Source organism: Paramacrobiotus metropolitanus, unplaced genomic scaffold, assembly GCF_019649055.1.
Source record: "Paramacrobiotus metropolitanus isolate TYO unplaced genomic scaffold, Prichtersi_v1.0 Parri_scaffold0000034, whole genome shotgun sequence".
In the NCBI taxonomy this organism is placed as follows: Eukaryota; Metazoa; Tardigrada; class Eutardigrada; order Parachela; family Macrobiotidae; genus Paramacrobiotus; species Paramacrobiotus metropolitanus.
The window spans coordinates 651,681-676,715 of NW_026570254.1; the positions used below are offsets into that span (position 1 = coordinate 651,681).

Consider the following 25,035-nt stretch of genomic DNA (forward strand, 5'->3'; position numbering starts at 1 on the left):
ACAGACGTAGAAAGTCTATACAGTGCGTACACTGTACTTGTACACCAGTGGTGTATTTAAACACCACTGCGTCTGGGCGTGCTGAACGGAGGAAGTACTGTACGACAGCGCACGATAGCACATGAAAGCCTACACTGCATGCAAAAATTCCACCTGATCCGCACTTCTTCGGGATTTTGAAGTTTGGAACACTTCTCGACAACTGAGCTTTGAAAGTTTGCAGTTTTCAACTTTTCATATTTCGAAAGCCCAATAATAACTGAATTGTTTATGGATTGCAATGGCAAGATGTGTGCTATTGAATTAATATCGTTCGATTTGATCTATTGTCTGAAAGTTCTGAGTCTTGTGTTGTTAAGTTTATTACGAGGTAAGCCGTGCAACAGATTCTTAAAATTGTCATTATCGTACATGTGATTCGTGTTGTGATAGTTTTCACTGATTAAATATTTTTTGTTTATAAAACGCACTTTCCATTCCGACTAGTGTGCCTGCGTACTAAAACAGAAAGATAAATCTATTTTATGAAATCTGTTTCCTGTTTGTTTATCAATGACAGTGAGCTGGAGCTGGTCTTGGTCTGTGAAAGCTTCTGTTTGTCACACCGAAAAATTAAAATAATTATGATTCTCTGTCACTGAGTCATCTCCTAGTTTATAAAACGAAATTGGGAAAAATTGTTTTTGTTTTCATTTTGAGTTGGTTTTATTTGATAACGCTTGAGCAGTTTTTAAAACGGGCCAGAACATGAGATAGGGCCCGGGCGTTGTAATGCGTTTTCTTGAAGATCAATCATCAATGATTCGGTTTCATGCTAGCGGATATTAGCGCTTATTTCTCATAAATCCAAGACGTATGCTGTATCTGCAGAAATCACCGGTCATATGCGCGGTAAGAATGCTGCCAACGGGAAAGCCTCTCTTCGTGCTGCTGCTCGTGACGGGCGTCCTCATCCCAGGGATCAATGTCATTGTCACCAGCGCCAACGATGCCACTACCACGTCCGGCGCAGTGTGTACGGCAGCCAGGTACGAGCCGATGATTTTCTTCGATTAAAGCGCTCGTGTCTGGGGCGGCCGGGCATGATTCGTCGCGTTCTGTTGTTGAACGGTGGCAGTGTGCATGCGTTAAGATGTGTGCCAGAACCCTAATTGAAAGCGTCAGGGATTTTTAAATTTTCCACATAGCCACACACAGCCCGGTGGCTGGTATAGTTTGCATGTGTATGTGGTTTCACCGGAAGAGCTCCGGTGTGTGAGTGCCGTTTCAGCAAGAAATCTCAAGTACCGGAATTTCGATTTTAAACTGTGCCAGTTATGTGAGAGTCACGCATGGAAAAAAATTCCAGGGAACAGCTTACCGAGAAAATTATGGATAGAATTCTGTGAATTATTTATTTGGTTTTCCTTACTGTGTCGGTACGAGGGGAAGTGTAAGTAATCATGTGTTTTAAAAATATGCTTTTTGTGACATTATTGGCACATACCTCGTTAGTCAGGATTTCTTTTCGTGTGAAGTTTGTGTTTATGAGAGGCTTCCATCAACGATCAAGTTGTGAGTAATTTGGTCATGTTGGACTTCCGTCGGTGTTTACCTATCGTTCAGACTAGAGACGTCACTCGCTGTGAGATAGGATCTCCATGTCTGGAGACAAGCTGTTTTGTAACATAAGATGTCTGCATTTCTGGTACTCGCAGTCGTACAGTACCTTGATGGCCGAATACGTTACGGCGCTTAAAAATTATAATATTTGAACTATAATAAAGTTGTATCATAGTTGTTGTCATAGTTGTATCGTTTTTTCTTTTCTTGTAAACCGCATGTAAATTGAATGTCTGGATAAAATCCGCAACATTTTCATGCTTTAAAATCAACCCACAATCAAGAAATTTCATATGCTTCTTAATCGTTGAAAAATGGAGTTAGCATTTGGTGATAATGGACCTTACTGCCATTCTGCTGGATGGCCGTCATGCAGTTTCTATGAACTGTACTCGAACGCTATTGTCATTTTTAGTATCGTTTGATATTTCACGCACTTAAACGATAAGAGACGAATTCTGGCATAGTTAAACTGGTTTCACGATAAGATTATGACTGCACATGCACATTGCACAAATGCAAAAGTTTCTGTTCTTGTAATGTTTTGTTGTGGTAATTTTCATCGGCTATAAAAAATTGATTGAAAGATTTTTGCTAATAAGGCTTGTGTCTTGTGAGAGGGAGAATTTGGCACTCATATTTGTGCCATGGTTATTGTGTTGTTTTTTTCCGGTTGCCTGGAATGTCTGGTCACCAAAACCCTTTGTTCTGCAAAAGGTTTGCCCTTCCTTTATCTGACCGGAAGTTGACTGAAAATTTTGGTAATGGTATTGTTTTTAAAACTCATCCTTTTGCTACCTAAGAATGTGCCATTTTTTGTTCATTCCTTTTATTACTGCATTGCGAGATTGTCTGCAAATTTGTGTATACCGCATGGTCGCGAATACAGCACTTTGTCATGCCGTGTGGTAAGAGTTTGGTAGGGTTATTTCAGGGTTTGCTGACGCCAGTTTTGCATAAGAGCGAAGGCTTTTATATGAATCATAAGCAGGTACCGAGTAGCGATGGGAATTCGATCTCGGAAGCTTTTTGCCGAACCAGAATGTGCATCCACCAGTTGGATTGCTGTGATAAGGTCGCATAGTTTATTTTGAGCCTGGAACTATTAAGCCATGCGCTCTGCAAACGCTTGGGTTTGTTTAGAGCCATGAAAATCGTAGCATGACATTTTGAGACCACAAAAGCGTTAGCTGGGTGCTAATACTTCTATGCATAAAGCGATGTTTCCGCTTGTTTTCAATTTGAAAATGATTGAAGCCCTGCAGTTGCACGCAACGATAAGATAATTTACAGGCGGTGTGGTGAGAAAGCATGAATAGCCGGGACTAAACTGCTTCAGGCGTTAGTATTTTTTTCATAGACTACCGCTCGCTTTAGGCGGTATTTGTTCTTTTATCCTGTGTTATCAGTAGTGTGCATTTGCTGTTAGTAATGAAATTCTGTCATGTTTGCAGAAACAACAGCTGCGCGGAAAAACACAGCAGTCTGCCGGCGGGAATCTACACCATACCGGATCGAATAGACTTTGGCTCAATGTATGTTTACTTTTTGCATGCATGGTAAAGCATGTGCAGGGATATCTTACGTAGATCACTTTTCTGCAACTGGCAGCACTTTTCGTTGCATACTTAAATCAAAATCAGAGATCGGTCAAAATCAAGTTGCGAATGAAAATCTGTTCAGGTTTAACCAGCTTTTTATCCCGCAGGACTCTTGGTCAAGTTGTTGTGCGGCATTTGCAGCTCCATTCGCCCAACAGTGTAGCGAAGTTAAGAAAAGCTGTACCGTCGGATCCAGCGATGATCTACGTAATATCGACCGAGGTGAATAGTTAAAACAGATTAAGATAAAAGGATCTCTGCATTTTAAATGTATCCCGACAACGAACAGTAAAACAGAGGTTCTTAAATGGCTGATTCGGTTTATTTCCATCCGAGCAGACTATGGAAGATGGTGCGCCATTTCATAAAATCAGGATAGCCATGGTTCCGAAGATTATAGGAATTATTGACACCATGCTCGTGATTTTCACGAGCTTTGGTCACATTCCTGTGCCGGTTCGTGGCCGACTTCGCACTACGTAATACAGTTTTGAAGCTGAGCGAATGATGGGTAATGCTCTTAGGTCACGGCGCAAGTTTCGCCAAGCCATTTTAGAGTCTTCCCTATAGAGCATCCTCGCTTACCAATTTGGACCAATTATTCCACCGATATCGTGTTATTTAATCCCTTTGATACGACGCTCTTAGTTAGCAAAGTGTACTCCAGTGGAGGACCGTTTCACCTCTTCCTTCCGGAAACGTTACATTTGCCCACAAACCAGAGGTTCATACCTAAAAAGAAAAGCTTTTGGGTAATATTTTGAAAGTCAGTTGTTGGCGGTCTGGGATAAGGATCATAAAATTCATATTTCTTGTAGGAGATACCCGGATTTGAGTCTCGTGTGATAGCATCGTTATTTATTGAACCGATGCAGGCCTTCCGTGAGCAGACTTTTGTACGCGTGAAATTCAACGATACGGATCACGGAGAATTGTTTCTCCCAATTGATGTCAATGTATGGGAAGGTGAGATTTTGTATGCTGCGCATGAAATTGAGGATATCGAGCTTGATTCTTCACGTTTTGACCAACACCCTTTCTTTTCTTTGGTCATTTATATAGTCTTCAGTCCTTCCTATATAGTCTTCAGTCCTTGGTCAGTCTTCAGTCCTTTTTTTGCAGGAAGCGGTTTATATGCCGTTGATGGTGTGTTGCATTTCGGTGTGAGAAGATTCAATAATGGACCAATTTTTCTGCCTTTAAAGCTGCGCTTGACAGAGAATGCTGCAGCTGTGTACATTGATGTAATATGATGTAATATATTTTAGCCCTTCAGAGTGGACCCTCAAGCTGTTTGTTGTTCATTTTGTAGGATATTATTGATGCCTCATCGAATGCTGGTGTTAATATTACCATTGTGCAAAGGCATGTGATTGACTACCTTGGAGATACGGTTGTAGCCAACGTGTCGCTAACCGGTAATCTTTTGAAGCTGAATTAAACTTTGCAAATATGAATTTATATGCGCATTTTACTTCATGAGCGCTTCTAAATTTCAGTGTCAGAGCATCATAAATCTGGAATTGTAAATGGGAATGTAGTTGTCAAATCCAGTTCTGGAGAGTTTGTTGTACCATATCGTGCTTTTGTTGTTGTTGGGTAAGTAGGTAAATTATTTTAGCCCATACGAATCGCTCTTGAAGATTGTTTTTCAGGGATATTATTCCTTCCAAAGATACTAATTTATGGCATTTATCTGCAAATTTGATGGATGCGAGCGTGGAGACACTGTATATAAAGAATGGATTTACAACGCCTGTTACATTTTTAAAAATTCTTGTTACCCAAAACGCGGCTTTCTCTTCTGTAGAGGTCAGTAAATTAGCGTTAAAATTAGGGACTGTTTGAAAGGAAACTAGAATTGTTTTAAAAAGGAAGAATGTACTTACTGTTGTAATTGGGCCCATCAGTATAATAAACCTGGTATCGACGTGTTCCTTGTTATCATGAGTTTGATGTTTTGTCATGAGTTGCAAATCGAAAGGTATAGCTATCTAGCTGGCTAGGATTATCTGCATAGGTATATATATGTGCGTGAAACAAAGAAGTGTCTTTCTTTAGAGTATGAAGAATATGGAAATAATGAAATCGAAGAATTACCTCAACAAAGCGTTTTACATTTTGCAGTTGATCGAATCTGCAGCTCCAAAGACGATTCTTCCAGGCGAAGAATGCGCGGTTGGCAATTTTCGGGTGGTTGTTCATTCTCGGATTACCCATACTGTGATAGTGAGGCTGATTACCACGTTATCTGTGTTTGAAATTCCTGTAACTTTGTACACGGGGGATTTGTGGGTAAGGCCAAAACTTATAGTAATGCAATACACATTACAGTGCTAAATGAAACAATATGCGTATTCAAGGTGGATCTTTCCAAAATGTTGGATGTCATCCATGACGGAATCGTCAGTGGTGAAAATTATGATCGACAAATTTGGATACATAATACGAATCCTGTTCCGGTGAGAAAGCGGTTGAAGATTTGAAGTTTCAGTTAATGGAACTCCACTTGTTTTGAAGGTTTCCGTTCAAGTACAAAGACTGCAGTCCGACTGTATGCGTGTAATCAGAGTAGCATTTTGCGACGCACCTGATCAGTGCACAAAGACTGCACAGTTCGTGAACAGCTCGGTTCGTAGGTCTTTGCTACGTTCCTTGTGGAATATTGCTGTTAGAGATTTGTCTCATAGGGCACTATTAGAAACGGCTCTGCATTGCGGTTGGATGTTTCGATTGAGTCACCGATTCTGGAAGGGCATTGTGAAGGCAATCTGGTTCTCAAAACTCCTTTTCAGGTAACAATGTGTTCCGGCTGTACAATACTACTGTGCAAACGTAAATCCTTTTATAACTCCATGTCAGTTCCTTATCGACATAAAACGGATACTGGTTTGGAATGAAGGGTTTGAAATTGTCTGCACTGAAGCCTTGCTTGTGCTGATTACATTACCGTTGTGCCTTATAAAATTCCCATTAATTTACCCATAGTTAAGGATGACTGTAGGCTTTCTATGATTTGTCAGTTTGTTTGAGGCGCTTGTTATCTCTTACTTATACTCGAAAGAGTGATAGTGGTAATAGTGTAATTACAATGAAATTTTAGTCTAGACGTTTGTTTTTGCAGACGCTAATCACCAAATTGGATACTGCTGTCTATCCCGGTCGTATCGAGTTGTACGGCCCTGAAACTCCGGTTATTGTGGAGGACATATTTCCCGTAAAGAGATGCTGTTACTGTACCAGTAGTTGTTTCAACTTGTTTGAACTGATGCAGTCGTGCTTACTTTATTTGTTCGAATTTAGTCCAGTTATGCGCAAAGAAATCTGACGGTGTTCAGCACTTTCGAAAAGTCCATTGACATTTTAAACATATTCAGCGAGGAATTCCCCCAGTTGAAAATGGTTCCAGCCTTGGACGGAATCCAAATTGATCCGAAAACTGGATTAAGTGTGAGCCGCAGTATATTATCTATCCATCAAGTCGCCTTGTCTCCTGCGAAATGCCTTTAGGTTTGAATAATTTTTCTCGTAGTTCGATACGTTCACCTTCGATGCCCGTGATCTATGCCAGCAGTTGCCCGGCTTGTGTTACGTTGGGTTTAATCTGGAATCGGCTTGTGAAAGTACGTATCTTTGCAAAATTGTTTGAACGTAATGTTTGAATTATTTGCAAAATGATTGGTTGCTTTTTTAGTAGTGTCGTAAGTCACTATAATTGTACCTGGAATTATGCCCATTAGTACTGCCGCAGTAATGTACACTACCGCAAATGACACATTTAAAACTTTTAATGATCCTTTTAATTTATTCTCAATTTTTCAATAATAAATGACATTTTGTGAAAGAAAAGAATAAGAAGTTATCAAAAAATTTTAAAGGTTAAAACCGCATTACGCTGGCACACCGGCAGCTGTAACTGTTTCAAGCGTCGGGAGCGCGTCGTATTGAATTATTTGAGTATAGCTAGTATGGTCGTGTTGATGGCAACTACCGTTATCAGTGACATTATACAGCCAGATTGCATAATGTACCGTCATTATTATAATTAGTATGATTTCACAACTCTCCGATATGTGCGGTGCCATCGTATCTGCTTCATCTTTCTGTGTATATGGTATGCTTTATTGATTAGTTGTTTTAGAACAATCATGACATGCGATATGTAGATGCGGTTTCGTGATTAAGTATCCAGAACAGGCTTTGTGCAGCCCAGAGCTAATTCGGCATTTTTCAGGAACCGAGACATGGAAACGTCCATTTCGGATAATTAATTACAGCTCAGTGGAAATCGATCGAAGATTTCGTGAACGTCAAAGAACGCTGTGGAATAATATCAGTGGCGGAAATGATAGCTTCCAGTAAGGCGAAAAGGCATTGATCTGGGTGACAGAGGGTCTGACTGATCAAAGCTTTGCCTTATAGAATTGATACCAGTGTAAAGGTGACGACCGTGCAGAATTATGCCTTCCAGCTGCCAATTACGCTGAAATTCATCTGGCCTCCTTCGTTAATATCCCTGTCAGCTGAGCGCTTTGAATTTCCTCTACTGAGCATTGGGAATTCATCGGTAATGACGAAGGTAAATGGATATATGATCTGGCGTGCTTTCATCCTTGGTGGTTCTTCCAGGAACTGGATGTGGAAGTAGTTAATCCCTCCTACAATGCGCTGTTTGTCCACGCGTACGTTTTCAAAGACGATAAGTCTCAACTGTGGAACCGGGATATATTTTACGTCAAATCCATTGTGCCGAAAGTAAGTCATAGCAGAAGTGGGAGCTGAAAATTATTTTTTTTAATATGGGATATCACTACTATTATTGAAATTTTTCACAGGGGACTACCACTGGTTTCTATGGAATTGACGACGAACGATTACCGACGAGTGTTCGAATGCCAGCACCGACACGGGGAACTGCGGCCTTGGTCATTCCTCCTCGCGGCAATTTTCTTGTGCGAATTGCCTTTCAACCACAAGCAGAAACCTGCTACAATGCGCTTTTGTACATTAGGTGGGATGATTGTTTCAACGCGAAAGGAGTTCGTAAACCTTCAAAACAGAAAACTAATTTAAATAATTATAGAATGTTAAGAACAATCTCGATCAGTTCTACTATACTCTGCCGTAGTATCTTGATTTTGAAATTCGTTTGCAGTACAGCTGGTTACCATATTTTCGTTAAAGGGTTTTTTAATAAATAGTAGTACGTATTTTTCCATACGTTAGCTGTGTAAAACAAAAGTTTATCTGTAATATACGAAAGAATTCCATTTTAGAAATAATTTGACCGTTGTGGAAACTGTTAACATCCATGGTTGTGGCGTGGAACCGAATGTACGAATATCCAGTGAAAATATTTCATCGGAAACAAAAGACTTATCAATTTTGTTTACTGCTGTCGATGCTGTGTACTGCCGCAACAGTAAGTTTGAGCTGTACTTTACGTTTTAAAGCTGCCAAAATACAAATTAGCGTTTTCCAGAATTTTACATGGTTGACGGAAGTTTTGATGGTTAAAAACTGCATGTCCGTAGTTACGCAAGAATGCTATACAGTAGATTTATGGTTATAGAGTCTCCTATAAATGGTGATCGGAAGCAGATTCGGCGCATTGGGAAAATGATTATTCACAATCCCACTGGTGCCTACGTTGCTGTTGACAAGGTGATGATAGACGAGACTGACTGGTATCACAAAAGCTTTGCTGTTTTGGACAGTGGACCTTTTATCGTCCCGCCGAAAAAATCAAGAAAGGTGTCGGTTGAGTAAGTTTCCGACATTACATTGCTTTATTTTTGCACCGCTCTATTAATGATTTGTTAAGGTTTAATCCCGATTTTGGAGTGCATTTGAAAACTGCAAAAGCCGTCGTGTTCCTTCGAGACCGGAGTGAACCAGTGTACTTTCAAATAACTGGAGAAGTTGATGCCCGCGCCGCTAAGCTATGTCGCAGTGTGTTCGGCCGAAGTGAACGTGATATCTGGATTCGTTACATTCTGTTTACCAAGCGTTGGGGATGGACATTCTATTTTATACCACTTATTTTGTTGGGATTTTATGTCCTTTATATTCGAAAATGGTATACGAGACGATTGAGGGACCAGTTCATTCGAAGGTAATTGATTGATCAACGTTTTAGCTGGATTTCGTAAAAACAATAATGGATTTCTAAAAATTTTGCACTAGATAAGCTGATATTTTATTGTAAACGTTTTCGTGATGTCGCTGCTGAAATGGTTACGGCAGCAGGTTGTGTACTTGCGTGCGCAAGATCTCTAGAGGGTATATCGCTCTGTAATATTGTCTTTCTACGTAGTTTCTACTCGTACTGTCACATGGGTATGCTATTTTTGCGGTCTTTCTGGATATTACCGTAATTGATTTTGCACGTCAGAATAAATTTCTTGATAGATTCACCGTCCAATTCACTCAGGAAAGGCGGAAATCCGAGGGCAGTACGAAACCAAAGGTCACATGTGGCTTGAAACCAAGTGATTTTGGATGCGGAGAGTCACGTCAGTCTGATTATGGAACTGTAACTAAGCGAAAGACAAATCGATGCCGGGAAGGCGGAACGCTACGAGAAACAAGCGAATCACCGTCCAAGCCAGGTGCGCAATCATTTAGATCGCTGCGCCAGTTGATCGAAAGCGAGATTCCGGAGGATTTATGGGAATTATGCGCCGTTGCGTATTACGCGTCCAGTCCCGTAACCTATGTGATAAATTTTCGCTTTCCGCAACGTTCAAAGTATCGGGTTTTTTTTCTACTGGAAACTGTGGCTTGGCCAGCACGCGGTCTATTTTGGATTGTTTCTCGGGCAGTGCAGTGGTTATTAGCAGCCTTCGGTTATAGATTACAGAGTTCCGATAGTACGGAGTTTGACACACCATTAATTTTCGATAAATATATGGAAAACGGAACAGTATCCAAGGCCTATCCTTTGGCTGTGTTTGGTTGGATATTTTTTTGGAACTGGAATTTTTCCCGGTGGTTCTGTGCCATTTTTCGGTGGAATAAGACCATGTCCGAACCAGTCGTGGAGGTCGCTTTCAACGTGAACGTGGTCGAGTCTGTTGAGAACATTGCGGAAGTTGTTGCATTGAAACCTGATATTTTGGGGAAAGTGAAAGAGCGAGTAAAAGCTTTGAATTCAGACATCACAGAACAGTAAGTGAAAAGACGGAAACATTTAAACAGCGCAAATTTTGATAAAAGTGCGGTAATCGTATAGGTACAACGTAAAAGATGTGGTTAGAATCGTTAGGTAACAATAACGGACGACAAGGCTTTAAATTCAAAAGCCGAGCTCGTCGTTAACAACAAATTAGAAACTATGTAGTGATTGGTGGCAAAACTGAATCCTTTGTGGGTAGTTCTGACTTAACCTGTTCTGTTAGTTGTTTGTAGAGATAGGGGTATCATAACTGATGCCAGAGTGCAGTAAAATTTTACGGTAGGATACTGCCGTTTTACTGCCTTTTTTTGCTGGAGATACGATGTATGGTTAGTTTTCAGTACTTCATTACCAAATCTGACTTGCACTGTTTTATGTGGCTCAAGGCTTATTTTCTGAACTGTTGGCAAAATCCTCTCTATTTTGCGCCGTATACATGTCTAATATTTTTTTGTTGAATAGCGCAATATCTGGCAGCTCCTGGTCTAATCCGGAAACGGTAGATGAAGGTATCTGCTCGGGTTCCGAGAGCAAGAATAGATCAATGGATGTTTTTGCTGACTACAGCAAACGAGATGTTGCGCAACAGCAGCTAGTATCATCCAGTCGTGGTGTTGATTCCCCTCGGCCGACTTCCTCACGGGAATCTAGTGTGGATGACGAGTTGCGCAAAAGCTGTGATGAAACAGACCGCGCCGCATCCCCCGATGGTGGGAATGGCTTTAAAACCGCCCGGAAAATGCGACGCAGACAGCTGCTTTTGGCCAAACGGGAAGCGGATAAAGCTGCAAAATTAGCAAAAAACTACAATAAAGCTCAACGAAAAGCCGAGGAGCGGAAGCTTTTAGATGCCAAAGCCCAACGCATTTTAGCGGTGGAGGACGGTGAGGTCACCGGTGGGGCTGATAGCGAATTTGACACGGATCGTGAGCGGAATTTAGCCGCCAAGCGCCGTGCCAAACAAGAAGCAGAAAAGATCGCGGCAAAATTAGCGGAAAGGAAGAAGTTTCCGACCATGGCACGGGTGGTCTCACCTAGTTTTGATATCAACCACCATCATCCCCACCACAATAACCGCCCAGTGACGTATCCACCGCAGTGTGACGTTATTCAACACGCTTTCTATCGAGTGGAGCCGAAAGAAAATGGTCTGATGTTTACGGAAATGAATCGTGATCAGTCTCTGCAGCTGGTCAAACAATTGAAACGAGATCACCCAAATTTGTTCACGTTGGATCCGAAGGTATGGTTCACATTTTTCCGTTGCTGTGTATGTATGAGCCGTGTCATATTATATCACATTACTGTTTCACGTCGAGATTGGCAGTCGTGCAATGCGCAGCTGCCTCACAGAATTATGGTTACGTAAATCATTGCCGTTTTAAATTTCTCTGTCATGCAAAATGTGCCAGTAAAATGGGAAGACAAGCACATCGCATTTTTATATACGACACTTTCCTTTTGCTGGTTGCTTTTCGAGGCTTTTCAAGTAACTGATGGAATTAATGATGGATAATTTTAGACCGCGGTGGATTTATTGATCGAAAGCACGAAAACGAATCGATACCGCATTGATGGCGATTATGTTGATCTGGCTAAAAAATCCAACGTAATTGGTTATACCAGTACAAACAGAAGGTAAGTAGTTAATGTCATGTCGTCAAGGTACAAGTAATGCGAGCGGCTCTCATCCTTTCGATCATTCCAGGCGTTCTCAAGAGGCTGGCAAATCGCTGCTAAAACAGCAGCCGGTGTATTCCAGTATTAGAAGAGGTACAGTCATTGAATAAAAAGTACCGGTGACTGTTTTTCGATTTGCGAAAAAAAACCCATAATCAGCAAACAAAAAATACTGAACTTCCCGTGAAATACTGAATACGTGATGTCCCGTGGTTGATTTGTTTTCCCTTTGTCTTGTGATGAATATACCGTAGCTACGGTTGAATTACTAGGTGCAGTAGTTGCACTTTTATTATTCGTGTCCGACATATGAAGCTGTATACCGGTTATGCCTTATGGTGTGCCATTTATTTGTAAAACGCCACTATCCATGTTATTAAGCAGTATGTGTTAATTACTTAAACTTTATTATCGCAGCATCGCCACCCAACCCGTGGAATACCAGTGTAGGTAGCACGGCATCACTGCATTCGAAGCCACTAATCGACGATCGGTGGTCGGGTTCTCAGTCGCCAAATGGTTCGGATAACGGTAGTTGGGAATTCAGTCGGGCCGACAGTCGATTATCACCGCTGTCCGTGACCTATGCCGATGTTGCCGGTACTAACAACCATCAGCCTTTGTCACGTAAATCATCCAACGATAATTCCATTCGCAATACCGCTTCCCCTTGGCGCTCCTCCCATACACCATCCGGCACCGAGATCGCTACGTCGGGTGCCCGTTTTATGATTACAGCCAAGGACCCGGTCCTAGAATGTGCACCAAATGTGTCAGCGCTAGTCAGCTGTCTGGACGATTTTGATATGAGTAGCGATCTGGCTGACTTCGATAGCCGACTGGAACAAAAATTCGGCAAGAAAGCGAATGGCAAAGGTATGAAGAGTGTTTTTCCTGGGCGGTGTTAAAGTCCGGCGGTGGTACAAAAATCTCAGTTTGAAACATGTGCATTTGAATGATGCAGGTAAAGGAGGGAAAGAAAAGGACTTAACGAAAAAAGAAGCAAACAAAAGAGTGGATAGCAGTCATCAGCCTGTGAAAAGCACTACGGCATTCAGTTTGGGAGCAGAGTAAGCTTAGAATGTAATTAATCTGTCAGGTTTTCTCGACTTTGGCTGTTATTCGGACCTATTTGGGTTTATTATCATGATTAGTGTGATAAGGAACTGAAGACTTAAGAGGTACTAAAGACTTAAGAGTTAATTGTATTTTATAGTCCCCAATCCGTATGGTTGGATGGAACTGAGAAGGATAATGCAAAACTAACCTCTGGTACATGGGAAAGTGATTTGTCTGCTGTGTGGCAGACAAGTATTAGCAGTCCATTTGAGTCGTGGCATGCCAGTGATATTACTTTGGATTGCGAAATTCGACCTTTCACATGGAATAAATCCGACACTACGAAATCTGAAATTCTGTCGACTTTGGATGAATCAAAATCCAGCGCCAAGGATTACTGGTCCCAGTCAGTGTGGAACACATCATCGTTTTTCCTCGCGGATGAGAACGATAAAGCCAGTGATGAAACCGCGAACAGTCAACAACAGACAAAAATCGGTGTGATCGGAGACTGTCTTAAGAACCCGAAATAAAACTGAATATGTCGTCGTGCCGGTAGTGCGACCGTTGTGTACTATAGCGTCCCTTACGGAATCCGAGAACGGAGAAGTTGTTTATTTTACAGATTTGAATGTTTTATTTGACCACTTGGAAGCTGCGGCTTCTCTTTTGAATTTGTTGTTTTAATTTTGAACCGACCTGGTGTGTTACTGGCAAGCAATCCTAGTGGGTTGTGAATCCTCATGGAGGAAGGAAGAAAGGGGTGAATTCAAAGCCGAAAACGGGAAATAAAATGGGTAACAGATTGCAGAAGCTGGTTTTTTCACGGTTAATAATGTAAATCAACTAACCATAAGAGTTTAATAGAACTGACGTAGTGCTGTATGTACCTATTTAAATGGCTAAATTCAGTATCCGCCAATGAAGTCACTTTTTTATCTTGACAAAGCCAGAAACTCAAAAAAGCATACAGTATCTGTTTCTCAAAAAAGCTGGAAACTCTTACTCGGATTGTAATCATTTACGGGATTTTATGGCCAGAGTCGCCAGACCAGACAAATAAAATATACATTTTAGTTTACGGTTGCAAACTCGACACTGTCCACAATCAGCATCCGAAAACAACACAATCGATGTACAGTATTGTCCGAGTGGAATTCCACATAGCCACAGGAGATCCGATTAAATTTTCAGAAGGCAAGCTGCAAGCAGCTGCGTTTTTCCAGCTACTTTTTAAGCTTCCTCAAAATGACCACTACTCTATACGTTTAATGAACACCTAGCTCTTTACTGACACACCAAAGGATCCCGGTTTTGATTTTTTGGGTTTGCAATATAAAGTGGCTCACGCTAAAATCGAGAAAAAACGAAACGATTATGGGAATAATTGAAAAACTGCTTAACCCCACCCAACTGGCCCGAATTTGGCGGAGTTGCCGCCTTCGGAAGCTGTTCAACATCCCAAAAATGTGTACGCACGTAACCACACCGCGTTGCGGTAGGAGCTCGCACTGGGATTGCGCAATTTCAGCCAGGTAGTCTTACTATTTTGAAAATGAAAGTTTCTAATAAACTTTTTTTTTGCAGAACTGACCATGGTGAGAACACGTAATTTATAGCTAGTGCCGGATTGTTTGATTTTCCCGTAAACGCTCGCAATCGCAGGTTTTCTCGGTCGGAAACTGCGAGCGATAAAATCGAAGCAGATCTTGGGCCAGTCTAAGTCAATGGATTAGCTGCAGAATTGCTGTTAGTTCTCTGGAATGGGCCTCACGAAGCAATATCTCCGGTACGCGAGTGCTGGTGTCCTGAACTTCCTCTTAGCATCTCCGCGCTCCAACATTGCCGTCATTCAGGCTCCCACGGAAGGCAAAGGCCGCAGTGCGCGCTCCTATTGGATATGCTTTGCATGTGCAGAGCGCATATTTGTCTGGGATCTGCGCAAAAACGAAAAGGTACTTGCGTTCTTAACAGACTAAGCTGTCAAAATGCGCCGAAAACCGCGTCTTTTTACGCAGCATAGTGCATACCCTTCATCTGCGTAACATTATTCTGAAACGGACCCAATTTTGGTTATAGGCGTTGGAATTCTCTTCGGTCGCACACGAAGTGACTGTTCTGACTTTTCTAGCAAATGAAAAGTTGTTGGCAGCAGGTTATAGTGACGGCTCGGTGGCCGTGTATAATTTGTTAACGGAACAGTTGTTATTCACGCAAAAAGGACATCGTTCCTCTGTTACATGTATGGCATTTCTCGTGGATGGATCCCTCTTGGCATCGGCTTCACTGGTTAGATTTAGAATATCATGGATATCTAAAATTAAGATTTTATAAAAGTTAATATTATTAAAAGTAAATATTATTGAAACTGACTTCAAAAGTAAGGAACTTTCGAAGACAGTTAGAGTTTGCATCAGATATTTATAAAATCAGTTACAATTCCTTTCATCAACAGTTGATTGGAAGAAAAAATAATTCATAGTTGATTTATTAGTTTGCGGATTTAATGCGCACCTGTTGCTTATGACAATTAGCTACAATATCTAATTATCAATAAATATTTGTTTAAGTGACTTTCTCTCACACTGCCGAATGGTTTGAAAAATATTTGTAACTTTGTTTTGTTAATTTACGGAACCAATACACAACGTTCGTACCTGATAATAATAATTCACTGTAAAGAATTAGTTGTCCTATTGTTGCTTCTGGTTAAATAGCAGGTGGGGTGGTTAACTTTTTTTTATATGTACTTATGCGCTTATGGTGTTTCGTTTGATGTGCAGGATACGGAAGTTGCCTTGTGGGACGTTGTCGGGCAAACAGTAATCTGCAATTTGAAGGGCCATAAATCTCTGATAACGGACTGCCATTTCATGGTCAGACACCCTTATCTCGTTACCAGTTCGAAAGATGCTTTAGTGAAAATCTGGGATTACCAAACGTACCGCTGCTGCGCCACATTGGTGGGCCACCGAGCGGAGGTAGGTCGCTGCGAAAGCATTTTCCCAAGTTTTATTTGCACGATTTCCCAGTATTTACGAATGACGCGGAAATTTTTTAACTGAGAGTGATGGCATTTTAATCTGTTTCTACAGAGTTCTGTTTAATTTCGAGAATTTATTAATGGTTTTTAATCGTATTTCTTAGAACGTTCGTTCAATTCTTTCTTTACTTTACCGTTCCAGATCTGCCGGTTCGTTTTGTTGAATGATGATAAGCGCATTATAACCGGTTCAAATGATGCTGAAATTCGGATTTTCGACCTGGAATTCAAAGGCGAAGGCAACGATGTTAGTACGATTGCATGTGTAATACGGCTGCAAACATTGGTCTCTAAATTGCAGTACTGGTTATTTTGATAATTTCTTCCAGGGACGTTTCGTTGAGACCACTGAAGACATAATAGCTAGTGCAATCGAAAACGAAAATGCAACCAGTCCTGTCAGGTGGATTTTACGAGGCTCTGTCATTCGGCAGGCCAAGGAAAGAATCACGAAGATGGTTGCCGATCCAACGGGGTCGGTCGTGGTTTTTCATGTACGTCTTTTTTGTGACTGCATATCATTTACGCGGAATTGCAGTTGAATTGCTATGGCAGGGTAATGATCCATGGCTGGAAGGTGTACGGTTATACAGCGATCCACAAGTCAGCGAAACACTGGAAAAAAGAACTAAAAAGAAAAGAAAGAAGCTTAAAAAGTGAGTTTGCCGGTTTGACCTTAATTACAGTTTTTGATTTTCAACTGGATCTTTTAGACTAGCAAACGATGAAAGCAGTGTGGTTAACGCAGAAATACAGGATGAAGAACCCACCCCTACGGAGATTTTTGAGGCGCAGGTGGTGAAGCTTCCTCCTGTGAGATGCAGCGGCAAGATTGCATCTGTTGCATTTCTGAAGAAACCAGTCGGAGAAGCGCCAGCGGTAAATCATTTGATGTTCCCGTTGCCTTTATCTGTGTTATATGTACAGTATACCAGCAGTTGTTTATGACGAGCAGGTTTTGGTTAATTTGGCCGATTCCCTTGCAACATATTCCATGGATATATCGTCCAATACCTTCAATCAAACCAGCTTAGTTCCGCTGCCGGCACATCGTTTTGATATGCGCACATGTGCCGTTGCGTCCGATGGGGAAGTGATTGTAACAGCATCTTCGGATTCGTTACGTGTGTGGAACAGGTAAACGCATTTCGAGCCGTTTGTAATTTAAAAAGAACAGCGTTTTAAAATGCTGCTTTTCAGGGAAGCAGAACAATGTGTCCATACTTTGCCTTGTGATTACGCTGTATCGTCTGCCGTGATTCCCGGCGATCGCTACTGTGTGGTGGGAACTAAGGTTAGCCGTTAGCCTATTCTTTTCAAAATTCTGTATCATATAACTTTGACACAGCGCGCTTTTTTTCTGTATTTTACAGAGCGGGAAATTGGAGTTGTTTGATTTTGTGGAAGGCAGTATGCACGAATCTGTACAAGCGCATGCAAGTGCTGTCTGGGCTGTGTGCATACTTCACGAGTCGAAGGTACACGTATCATTCTTCATCCCTCCTTTCGTTTTCTTCTGTGTTAAGACCTTCATCATGGTTTAAGTTGAAATGTGCTATAGAAAGGCGTGATATCGGGAAGTGAAGATAAAGAAATAAAGTTTTGGGATTTGAGCTTTGGAGAAAACATTTCCGAGCGGTAGGATGGTTGATGCAAAAGTTGACAATATTAAATGATTAATCATCTTTAATTTTTGCAGGAAAATGGCATTAGTATGCAGAAAATCTTTACAAATGGAGGAATCCGTTTTATCTCTGCGATTGAGGTGACTTACATCTTGGTGCCTCGATTCAAGAAAGTGATTATTTTGACCGATTTTTTTATGTTTGCAGTCCAGATCAACGGTTGCTGGCTATTGCGCTGACGGATAGCACCGTGAAAATTGTTTTTGCTAACACACAGAAGGTAACGCCAGCACGATTTCTCTGTATGCTCCTACCGTATGTCTGAATGTATATTACTACATAAGAATACTTAAGCCGCATCTTGCGATATGTTACTGTGTATTAGTTATGTGATGAGAAAACCTGGGCTGCTTTTCAGTTTTTTCTTAGCCTTTACGGCCATGCGCTTCCTGTTCTTTGTTTGGACATTTCATCCGATAGCCAGTTGATCGTTACGGGATCTCAGGATAAAAGTGTTAAAATATGGGGGCTCGATTTTGGGGATTGCCATAAATCGTTGTTTGCGCACGATGAAGAGTGAGTTTTTAAGTGAATATTGCTCGACTAATTGAAGATGTGGGCTTTCCGTGTTTTAGCGTGACGAGCGTGGTATTTATTCCACGCACACATCTTTTTTTCTCCGCTGGCCGTGATGGGAAAATTAAGCAATGGGATGCCGACAAATTTGAAAGGATCACCACACTGATTGGTCACCATAGCGCCGTATGGTCTTTAGCGTTGACAGGAAACGGCAATTTGTTGGTCTCCACTTCTCATGACCACTCTATTAGAGTATGGGAGAAGACGCAAGAGATTTTGGTCCTTGAAGAAGAAAGAGAAATGGAACGAGAAAAAGTAGGCACATTATCGAAACTTTTAATTATTTATTTGGAAATATTTATATTCGGTAATCGAAGGCAGTTGTTTGTGCTGATTTTCTGACTGTTACGTGATTTCCGGTTAAACCTCATCTTGATTGCTACAGGAGCAGGATGAGGAGGACGAGAAACAGGAAACCGGTGAAGTTGCGGTACGGCAAAATCGTCGGACCCCTAATTACTGTAAAGATTGTGATGGTTCTACGATTGTTTACAGATTCCTGGAGAATCTAACAAAGATATTGGAATTGCTGGAAGGAAGTCCCTTTCTGCTTTATTAGCAGTACGTTGCACCAATTTTCTTGTACTTACTGATTTAGTGTAATACTGATTTTCTGTTTTCTTCTTTTACCTGTTAGGCAGAAAAACTTAGTGAAGCGCTGACTATAGTGAAGGAAGAAGCAGAAAAAGCGGATGCTGGTATCAAGGTACGGTTTGTGCTTCCGTTTTTCTGACTTTTTACATTCATTGTTTTGATAATCTCTGATTGTAGGATCAACCTAATGCAATTCTTGTTGCGTTTGGAAATATTTCACCTGGGAAATACGTCTTGGAAGTTCTTAAAAAAGTGAAACCTGGGTACGAAAAGCGGCATTGCTTGGGCGGTTTTGTATAGTTGTCCGCTGTTCATATCCGCTATGTTGGCATTACTTTGCTGTTGATATTAGGGATTTGCAAGGATGCTTGATCGCACTTCCGCTAAATGACGCCGTGAGTCTGGTGCAAGTTTTAGAGAAGCTGTTGGCGGAGAATCCGCAGATGGAGTTGATTATGAAGTGTTTGACTTATCTTTTAAGGTAATGATCTTCTTTCCTAGTGACTTTTTTTAAAATTAATCTGTTGCGTTATGATTCAAAACAGAATTAATGCCTTGCAAGTGGAATCGAATAAGCTACTTTTGCCTGAGCTGGACGAACTTCGCAGTCGAGGTCAAGAGCACATCAGGAATTTTAGGGTAAGGTTTCTGTTCTTTTACATTTTCCTTAAGAGAATGTTTGGGATGCTCCTGTTCATGATTGCATGTACCTGTGCCTCTGCTTCGATACCGGCGTGCGCCGTGCATCTGGTGGTAGGGAGTGACATAATGTACAAACTTCATTCATTTTCTTCAGAACCTGGTGGGATTTAACCGATCCGCCTTGGAAATGCTTCAGCAGCAAATTGAAGCCAGAGAAGAAGTTAGACTGTTCGACGACGCTACAAAGCAGTTTGCAGAGAAAAGAAAAAACAAAAAAGCAGAGCAATTCTTGCAATGAGTGGATCTTAATTAACCAGAAGTGAGAGAAAAATTGTTTTTTACTTTACGATTATGGAAATTATTGGACATTTAACTTACGGGACGGGACATTCGATAAAAATAAAAGGGTCTGTGGTGAGATTCGAGAACGATGTCTTATGTGATAACTTCTCGTACCATGGTGCTGATAGCATAAAGGTAAAATAAGTTTAAAACGAAGCCGTAATTGTTTTTGGATTTGAGATACATATACGCTTTAAGCGCACTAGACGGTACAGGCAAAAAATACCGTTAAATAGTATGAGGCGAATTCTGCGACAACGTAATTTCGTTATGTGAAATACATAACTGTAGTGCTCTCCTTAACTCGCAAACCTGACACATATAACCCCATAACACAAAAATTTGTTGACGAACTTAGATTTCAGAATTAAAGGTAACAAAAAAATCTTTGCCGACAACTACACAGTACAGCATATGACTGTAGCTAATTATATCTATATAATAACACATACAGCCAGGTACGCAGTGCGCACCGAATTACCAAACGACTTACTAAAAAGTATAACAGGAAGAGCAAAAGCGTTTACGCAAATTGCAGTAAATAAAAAGTAATAATTCAAAAAACTGTTTTCACGGTGCACCCAACTTAACAAAAGCTTTCAGGCAGGCTCGTTTAGACTTTTACTAAATGACAACGAACGCCAGTCGACATCCACATCGGAATCCCACTCGTCAGGCGCGTCCACAACTTCAAACTATAGAGGACACGTACTTTTTTACTACGAACGCGCTATGATGTACTAACTTACGATAAATAAGTAATTTCGTATTATTTTTACACCATCCGAAATAAAAAGCTCTTAAAGGTGCTCAACACGCATTACCTCGCTGTCGAATTCGGAGAAGACGGCCTCGAATTCCCTCTCACCCACAACAATGGGACATGAATCAGTGCTAGGTGTCAGTATCATGAACTCTCCACTCGCCGAAGAACAGGGACGCGGAGTGGCTGCACCCTCATCCAGTGCGTCCAAAAGGTCATTTTCCTTTGGCTCTTCATTCTGTCCGCTTTTCAGCACATCCGCTGTATCAGTTTGCGGGCTTCTGGTGTCCTCAGGGTCAGGAACAGCGGTCACCGGAACAATAGGAATTTCAATGCTTTCGTTGTGAGTTTCTTCATGATTTGGCACTGGTGCCGCGCAGAACTGCACCGATTTCAGAGCGGCCTACAAATCGTAGCGTTTGCAAAACTCATTCACGTCTAGTTTTCAGATATCGCTAGTTAAGAAGATGCAATATTACTTCTAAATTTTGTCGGACATTGTCCACTAGTTCTGCCAGTGTGGGGTCTTCGGGCATTAATGACACCCTGAAATCCTTTCCCTTCCTTTCAAAATTATTTCGGTTCATGCCGGCCGCCGGCATCCACCGAGTGTTGTCAGCTTTAGTTGGCATTGGCCCATATGGCCTGGAGAGGTGTTCCTGCACCATCCGATCCTTATTGTTGGAATTCATAGGCTGAAACACAAAACTTAGTAAATACGACATTCGGCGACCTGTAAGCAGAATGAGGTTTCTTTTCACTTCATAAAGCGGTTGGTTTATAATCTCATAATCTCATGCTGTACGAACACACAAGTAATCTAAAATCGGCTAAAAACAAGATAAATTTATTAACGATCAAATAAATATATTCATGCAGTGTTACTAACTATAAGCGGCGACGCTTTAAGCACTTGCAGTTACTTAAACTATACTAAAACGCCAATGAAAAGCGTTAAAAAAGGAAAACCCTTCGCTGTTTAACATCTCTAATATCATGTAACTGCTAATTTCGTAATTTCATCAATAAATGGCTTTATTGTAGCGACAAAAATTACGATTTATTTTAGACCTGCAAGCAGCGCAATTTCTTAAAATTTTTTGGCACCATCGCTGGTGCATACAGCCTTTAGAAGCTACAATGATAACAGCCTTATGCGAGCTCCATCTCCAGTCAGTCGGGATGACGAAATACATTTTTATAACCAGCAAAGTTCAACGAACAGTATGCGCTTAAAGCGCAAATTATTTTAACGCGTGTTGGGAACCTTCAAGCCGCACATAAGTTGAGTACAACTGACGTACATACATTCCACATTTACTGTTGCGTCGGATCATGCGTAAACTGAAATTTAGAGAAGCGGCAAAAGGTGACCAGCAAAAAGATTAAAAAATACTTTTTTGAATTTCAACTGCACAGTTATACTCCAGGGTAGTTTACAAAAAAATGCGTGGACGTGCTTTCAGAAAGGGTGCACTCTATATTCACAGAAGCATACGAGTATTTAGTGAATTACAGTGGTGAATGCACTTTTTTGTGGTATACCAGTACTGAAATTTGTTTTGATTTGTTCTGAATTGTTTCTGTAAAGTACTCATCATTATTTTCATTTGTATTGTGTCTAAACATTTCGGCTTATAATGCCAGCGACGGTTGAAAGTACTCGAATAAATACTGTTTTTATTAAGTATTTAATTTACCCGGTTAGCCGCACGCAGAGTCAGACTGTTGGACCGGCTTCTAATTGCTCCATTTCCCATAAATTCCGGTGGAGGTCCTGTTCAACAATGCTAAGTATTATAAAGATATAGTAGCGATAGAACAACTGTTCGTGGCCACGGAAATTAGACAATTAGCCAACGGTCAAATAAGTTGATATAATTCTAGATAGGTATGCTGAACGAGAACCTATGCAAATGAAAATCTGATACTTCGATGTTCCTGTCTGTTGTATTCCGGCTTTTTTGGTGCACTGCATAGAGTGCACAATTACTTACTAACAAACTGTAGAGTTTGACTTTGAGCTGTTGTGTTATTGAAAACGTCAACTCTATTGCATCAGCCGGAAAACGCCAAACCAGGTCAGCATGTAAACCGAAACAAAGATATGTGATTGCGCAATGGAAACGGCTGCAGCGAGAGTACTGCACTTGTATGACGTATCGATCGACCGGAAAAGACAGTAATAGCAACCACTCCTTATTAAAATCCTACCACAAAAACTGTTTTCCCTCAAGTGTCCGCCAAAAATGTACGGAAATTTGATGTAAGGTGATTTATTACTCAATTAAGATGGTCGCCAAACATGAACACAACTGATTCTGAGCTTTTATTGCCAGACGAAATTAAGTATATGCTTATGCACAGAATGCTCGATGGCGCTGACTGATTATGCGGAGTAAACATTTCAAAGTCTAATAACTATTCCCAATTTCCCATGGTTCAGTTTACGTGTACCGCTTAAGATGTTGTTACAAAATTATATGACAAAGAAATTTTGACACTTACGAACTCCTTTGACGTAGACATGCAGAGGTGCCCGTGGACTAAGACGCCGCAGAGCATCTATCAACATGCGGTCGGACAACAGTGGCATCAGGTTGTTGTCCTCATCTGGAACACACATAAACCGGCATGTTCGCTTTTGTTCAAAACTAGGTTCCCTGTCGGCAATCACATATGACACAATGCATAAAAAACCGGTTAAGGAAGTAGTGCAAAACAATAACGGTGCCGGCACCCTATATCCGTAAAAACTGTTAAGAACCAGAAGCGATTACAGCACTAGCGAGAACAATCTACTGCAAAATGCCTTTTTATGCCAAATAGGTTTTCAAAGCAGCTATTTATGAATACTCTATCCCTAATTCATATTAAAATACAAAATATTTCATATCACTGTACTTAATATTTGTGCAGCCACTGAACCACAGATCTACAGTAAAATCTACCGTCTGTTTTAGAAAACAATTACGAGCTATTAGCTGCCCTGTATTAGACGCACTTAAGCACTACCAGCTGATTTCCGAGTTTTAAAATGTGTCATGTGTGCACTAATTTTGCATGCAGTTTAGCATATTCCAACATATCCGTTGCCTTCGAAATCGATATCTTTAAGTAAGAAATTATACGGTGTATTTTCGCATCATGGAAGTGGTAAACCGTACCTGCCCACATCATCCGGAAGTTCCGGAATGGGTCCATATTTGGGCTGCCATAACCGGACACGACACGGCATAGCGTCCCGAATGGCGAAGGAATATGATCGGGCAAATTCAGCCGTCGGCTTTCACGAACATCCACAAAGAAAATTACAAAGCTTGGCATGTTTTTCAATTAGAATGTGCAATTTAGTAATGTGAAGATCAGGTTTTGATTCGTTGGTGACTGCGCGTACGGGCATGCTCACTTTGCTAGAGCAGGAAGAAACGGAGTGTTGCAAAATCGGACTGACACAGAATTCACAAGATCACTCGTGGACTCCACGTTGAAGAGTGCGCCTTTCACCATTAAACGCAAACAGGAATATCATCAATCGTCTACAAACGGGTATGTACGGTACATGTGGCTCGTCGAATGCGGCAACGGTCGTGTGCAAACCGAAACATAACGAACATGTGCTTAAATAAAAGAAGGCAGCGGCTAGCGCGGTGTCGTAACCCTCCTATCGATAGCAGCTGGTGCCACACGTGGACCTCGTGCACAGATTGCGCAATACGTGAGACACCAGCCAATCACAGAACACGGCCCAGACCGACAATGAGTGCGTCAGACAGCAAACTTGGCAAAATTTGAAATAAAAGTTTTATAACAAGAGGGTCATGTGGTGCCTTTGCCTGCCACAAGCCATTTTGTTCAGATTTGCCAACATACGGTTCGTACCTAATTAACTTAAGTAAGTAAGTAAAGTAAGTAACGCTCCGTACATTGAAAACTGGCTAAAACTTGCATCCCGTGCCTTCGAAGCTTGACTGACCGCACAGACGAAATTATATTAAATTATTGATACGCACAAAAAGCATCCGTAACAAGGCCAGCGACTCGCCCAGCGGTAGAAGTCTATGGGGCTTTGAAAAATACAAAATATTACGACGATCTTTAAGACAAGGACATGTTAAAAGCAGCGGTTAGCATACTTGGATCTCACGCATAAGCCCCGTCAGTCATTCACAAACGAAAAGTAGATCACAATATGAGTCATTTTATTGATCGCGTGGACGCGTACAAAGCAGGCCAAATCCCATCGGTTGACTCGGGCTGAGCGAAAG

At 41.2% G+C, this 25,035-nt stretch overlaps 3 protein-coding genes across 5 annotated transcripts; 2 read left to right on the forward strand and 1 right to left on the reverse strand.

The window, feature by feature from the left end:
- Positions 1 to 118: 118 nt before the first annotated feature.
- LOC129589291 (uncharacterized) lies at positions 119 to 13,932 on the forward strand. 3 transcript variants are annotated; one of them, XM_055483971.1, is made up of 32 exons: positions 119 to 370; positions 871 to 1,028; positions 3,057 to 3,137; positions 3,311 to 3,425; positions 3,543 to 3,659; positions 3,728 to 3,955; positions 4,022 to 4,169; positions 4,326 to 4,447; positions 4,516 to 4,621; positions 4,703 to 4,802; positions 4,859 to 5,015; positions 5,331 to 5,498; positions 5,567 to 5,665; positions 5,724 to 5,834; positions 5,894 to 5,998; positions 6,328 to 6,420; positions 6,507 to 6,653; positions 6,736 to 6,826; positions 7,438 to 7,561; positions 7,626 to 7,770; positions 7,833 to 7,958; positions 8,039 to 8,214; positions 8,480 to 8,625; positions 8,776 to 8,968; positions 9,028 to 9,318; positions 9,615 to 10,373; positions 10,843 to 11,623; positions 11,903 to 12,018; positions 12,089 to 12,153; positions 12,478 to 12,936; positions 13,025 to 13,130; positions 13,277 to 13,932. In XM_055483971.1, exons 2-32 carry the CDS (start codon positions 898 to 900, stop codon positions 13,650 to 13,652), a joined length of 5,982 nt encoding a protein of 1,993 aa, XP_055339946.1. In that variant the 5' UTR covers positions 119 to 370; positions 871 to 897; the 3' UTR covers positions 13,653 to 13,932. The 3 variants fall into 3 exon arrangements, with proteins under 3 accessions (XP_055339946.1, XP_055339948.1, XP_055339947.1); XM_055483973.1 differs by lacking the exons at positions 119 to 370; positions 871 to 1,028 and adding an exon at positions 1,160 to 1,432; XM_055483972.1 differs by lacking the exons at positions 119 to 370; positions 871 to 1,028 and adding an exon at positions 2,146 to 2,363.
- Positions 13,933 to 14,686: 754 nt separating this feature from the next.
- LOC129589338 (WD repeat-containing protein 3-like) lies at positions 14,687 to 20,156 on the forward strand. The gene is made up of 22 exons (XM_055484050.1): positions 14,687 to 15,074; positions 15,199 to 15,408; positions 15,903 to 16,100; positions 16,305 to 16,409; positions 16,492 to 16,656; positions 16,718 to 16,818; positions 16,876 to 17,041; positions 17,118 to 17,299; positions 17,363 to 17,456; positions 17,536 to 17,640; positions 17,724 to 17,800; positions 17,862 to 17,927; positions 17,995 to 18,067; positions 18,206 to 18,363; positions 18,423 to 18,681; positions 18,812 to 18,856; positions 18,922 to 18,987; positions 19,064 to 19,132; positions 19,198 to 19,283; positions 19,373 to 19,501; positions 19,566 to 19,659; positions 19,817 to 20,156. Exons 1-22 carry the CDS (start codon positions 14,883 to 14,885, stop codon positions 19,958 to 19,960), a joined length of 2,784 nt encoding a protein of 927 aa, XP_055340025.1. The 5' UTR covers positions 14,687 to 14,882; the 3' UTR covers positions 19,961 to 20,156.
- Positions 20,157 to 20,251: 95 nt separating this feature from the next.
- Positions 20,252 to 24,378, reverse strand: LOC129589339 (uncharacterized). Its single transcript, XM_055484051.1, has 6 exons — positions 23,935 to 24,378; positions 23,276 to 23,380; positions 22,468 to 22,544; positions 21,247 to 21,462; positions 20,829 to 21,170; positions 20,252 to 20,699 (listed from the first exon to the last, which is right to left on the reverse strand). The coding sequence occupies exons 1-6, from the start codon at positions 24,092 to 24,094 to the stop codon at positions 20,604 to 20,606; spliced, it is 996 nt and encodes a 331-aa protein (XP_055340026.1). The 5' UTR covers positions 24,095 to 24,378; the 3' UTR covers positions 20,252 to 20,603.
- Between the last annotated feature and the right edge of the window lie 657 nt (positions 24,379 to 25,035).

Excerpts from the sequence above, each read along its gene's own strand:
- LOC129589339 (XM_055484051.1), bottom strand. The coding sequence starts at position 24,094 with ATGCCAAGCTTTGTAATTTTCTTTGTGGATGTTCGTGAAAGCCGACGG. Across the intron at positions 23,381-23,934 it reads CTTCCGGATGATGTGGGCAG|ATGAGGACAACAACCTGATG; the intron begins GTACGGTTTACC and ends TGTGTGTTCCAG. Across the intron at positions 21,463-22,467 it reads CTCTGCGTGCGGCTAACCGG|CCTATGAATTCCAACAATAA; the intron begins GTAAATTAAATA and ends TTTGTGTTTCAG.
- LOC129589291 (XM_055483971.1), top strand. The coding sequence starts at position 898 with ATGCTGCCAACGGGAAAGCCTCTCTTCGTGCTGCTGCTCGTGACGGGC. Across the intron at positions 1,029-3,056 it reads GCAGTGTGTACGGCAGCCAG|AAACAACAGCTGCGCGGAAA; the intron begins GTACGAGCCGAT and ends TCATGTTTGCAG. Across the intron at positions 6,421-6,506 it reads TTGTGGAGGACATATTTCCC|TCCAGTTATGCGCAAAGAAA; the intron begins GTAAAGAGATGC and ends GTTCGAATTTAG.
- LOC129589338 (XM_055484050.1), top strand. The coding sequence starts at position 14,883 with ATGGGCCTCACGAAGCAATATCTCCGGTACGCGAGTGCTGGTGTCCTG. Across the intron at positions 18,364-18,422 it reads TTGTTTGCGCACGATGAAGA|CGTGACGAGCGTGGTATTTA; the intron begins GTGAGTTTTTAA and ends TCCGTGTTTTAG. Across the intron at positions 19,502-19,565 it reads TGTTTGACTTATCTTTTAAG|AATTAATGCCTTGCAAGTGG; the intron begins GTAATGATCTTC and ends GATTCAAAACAG.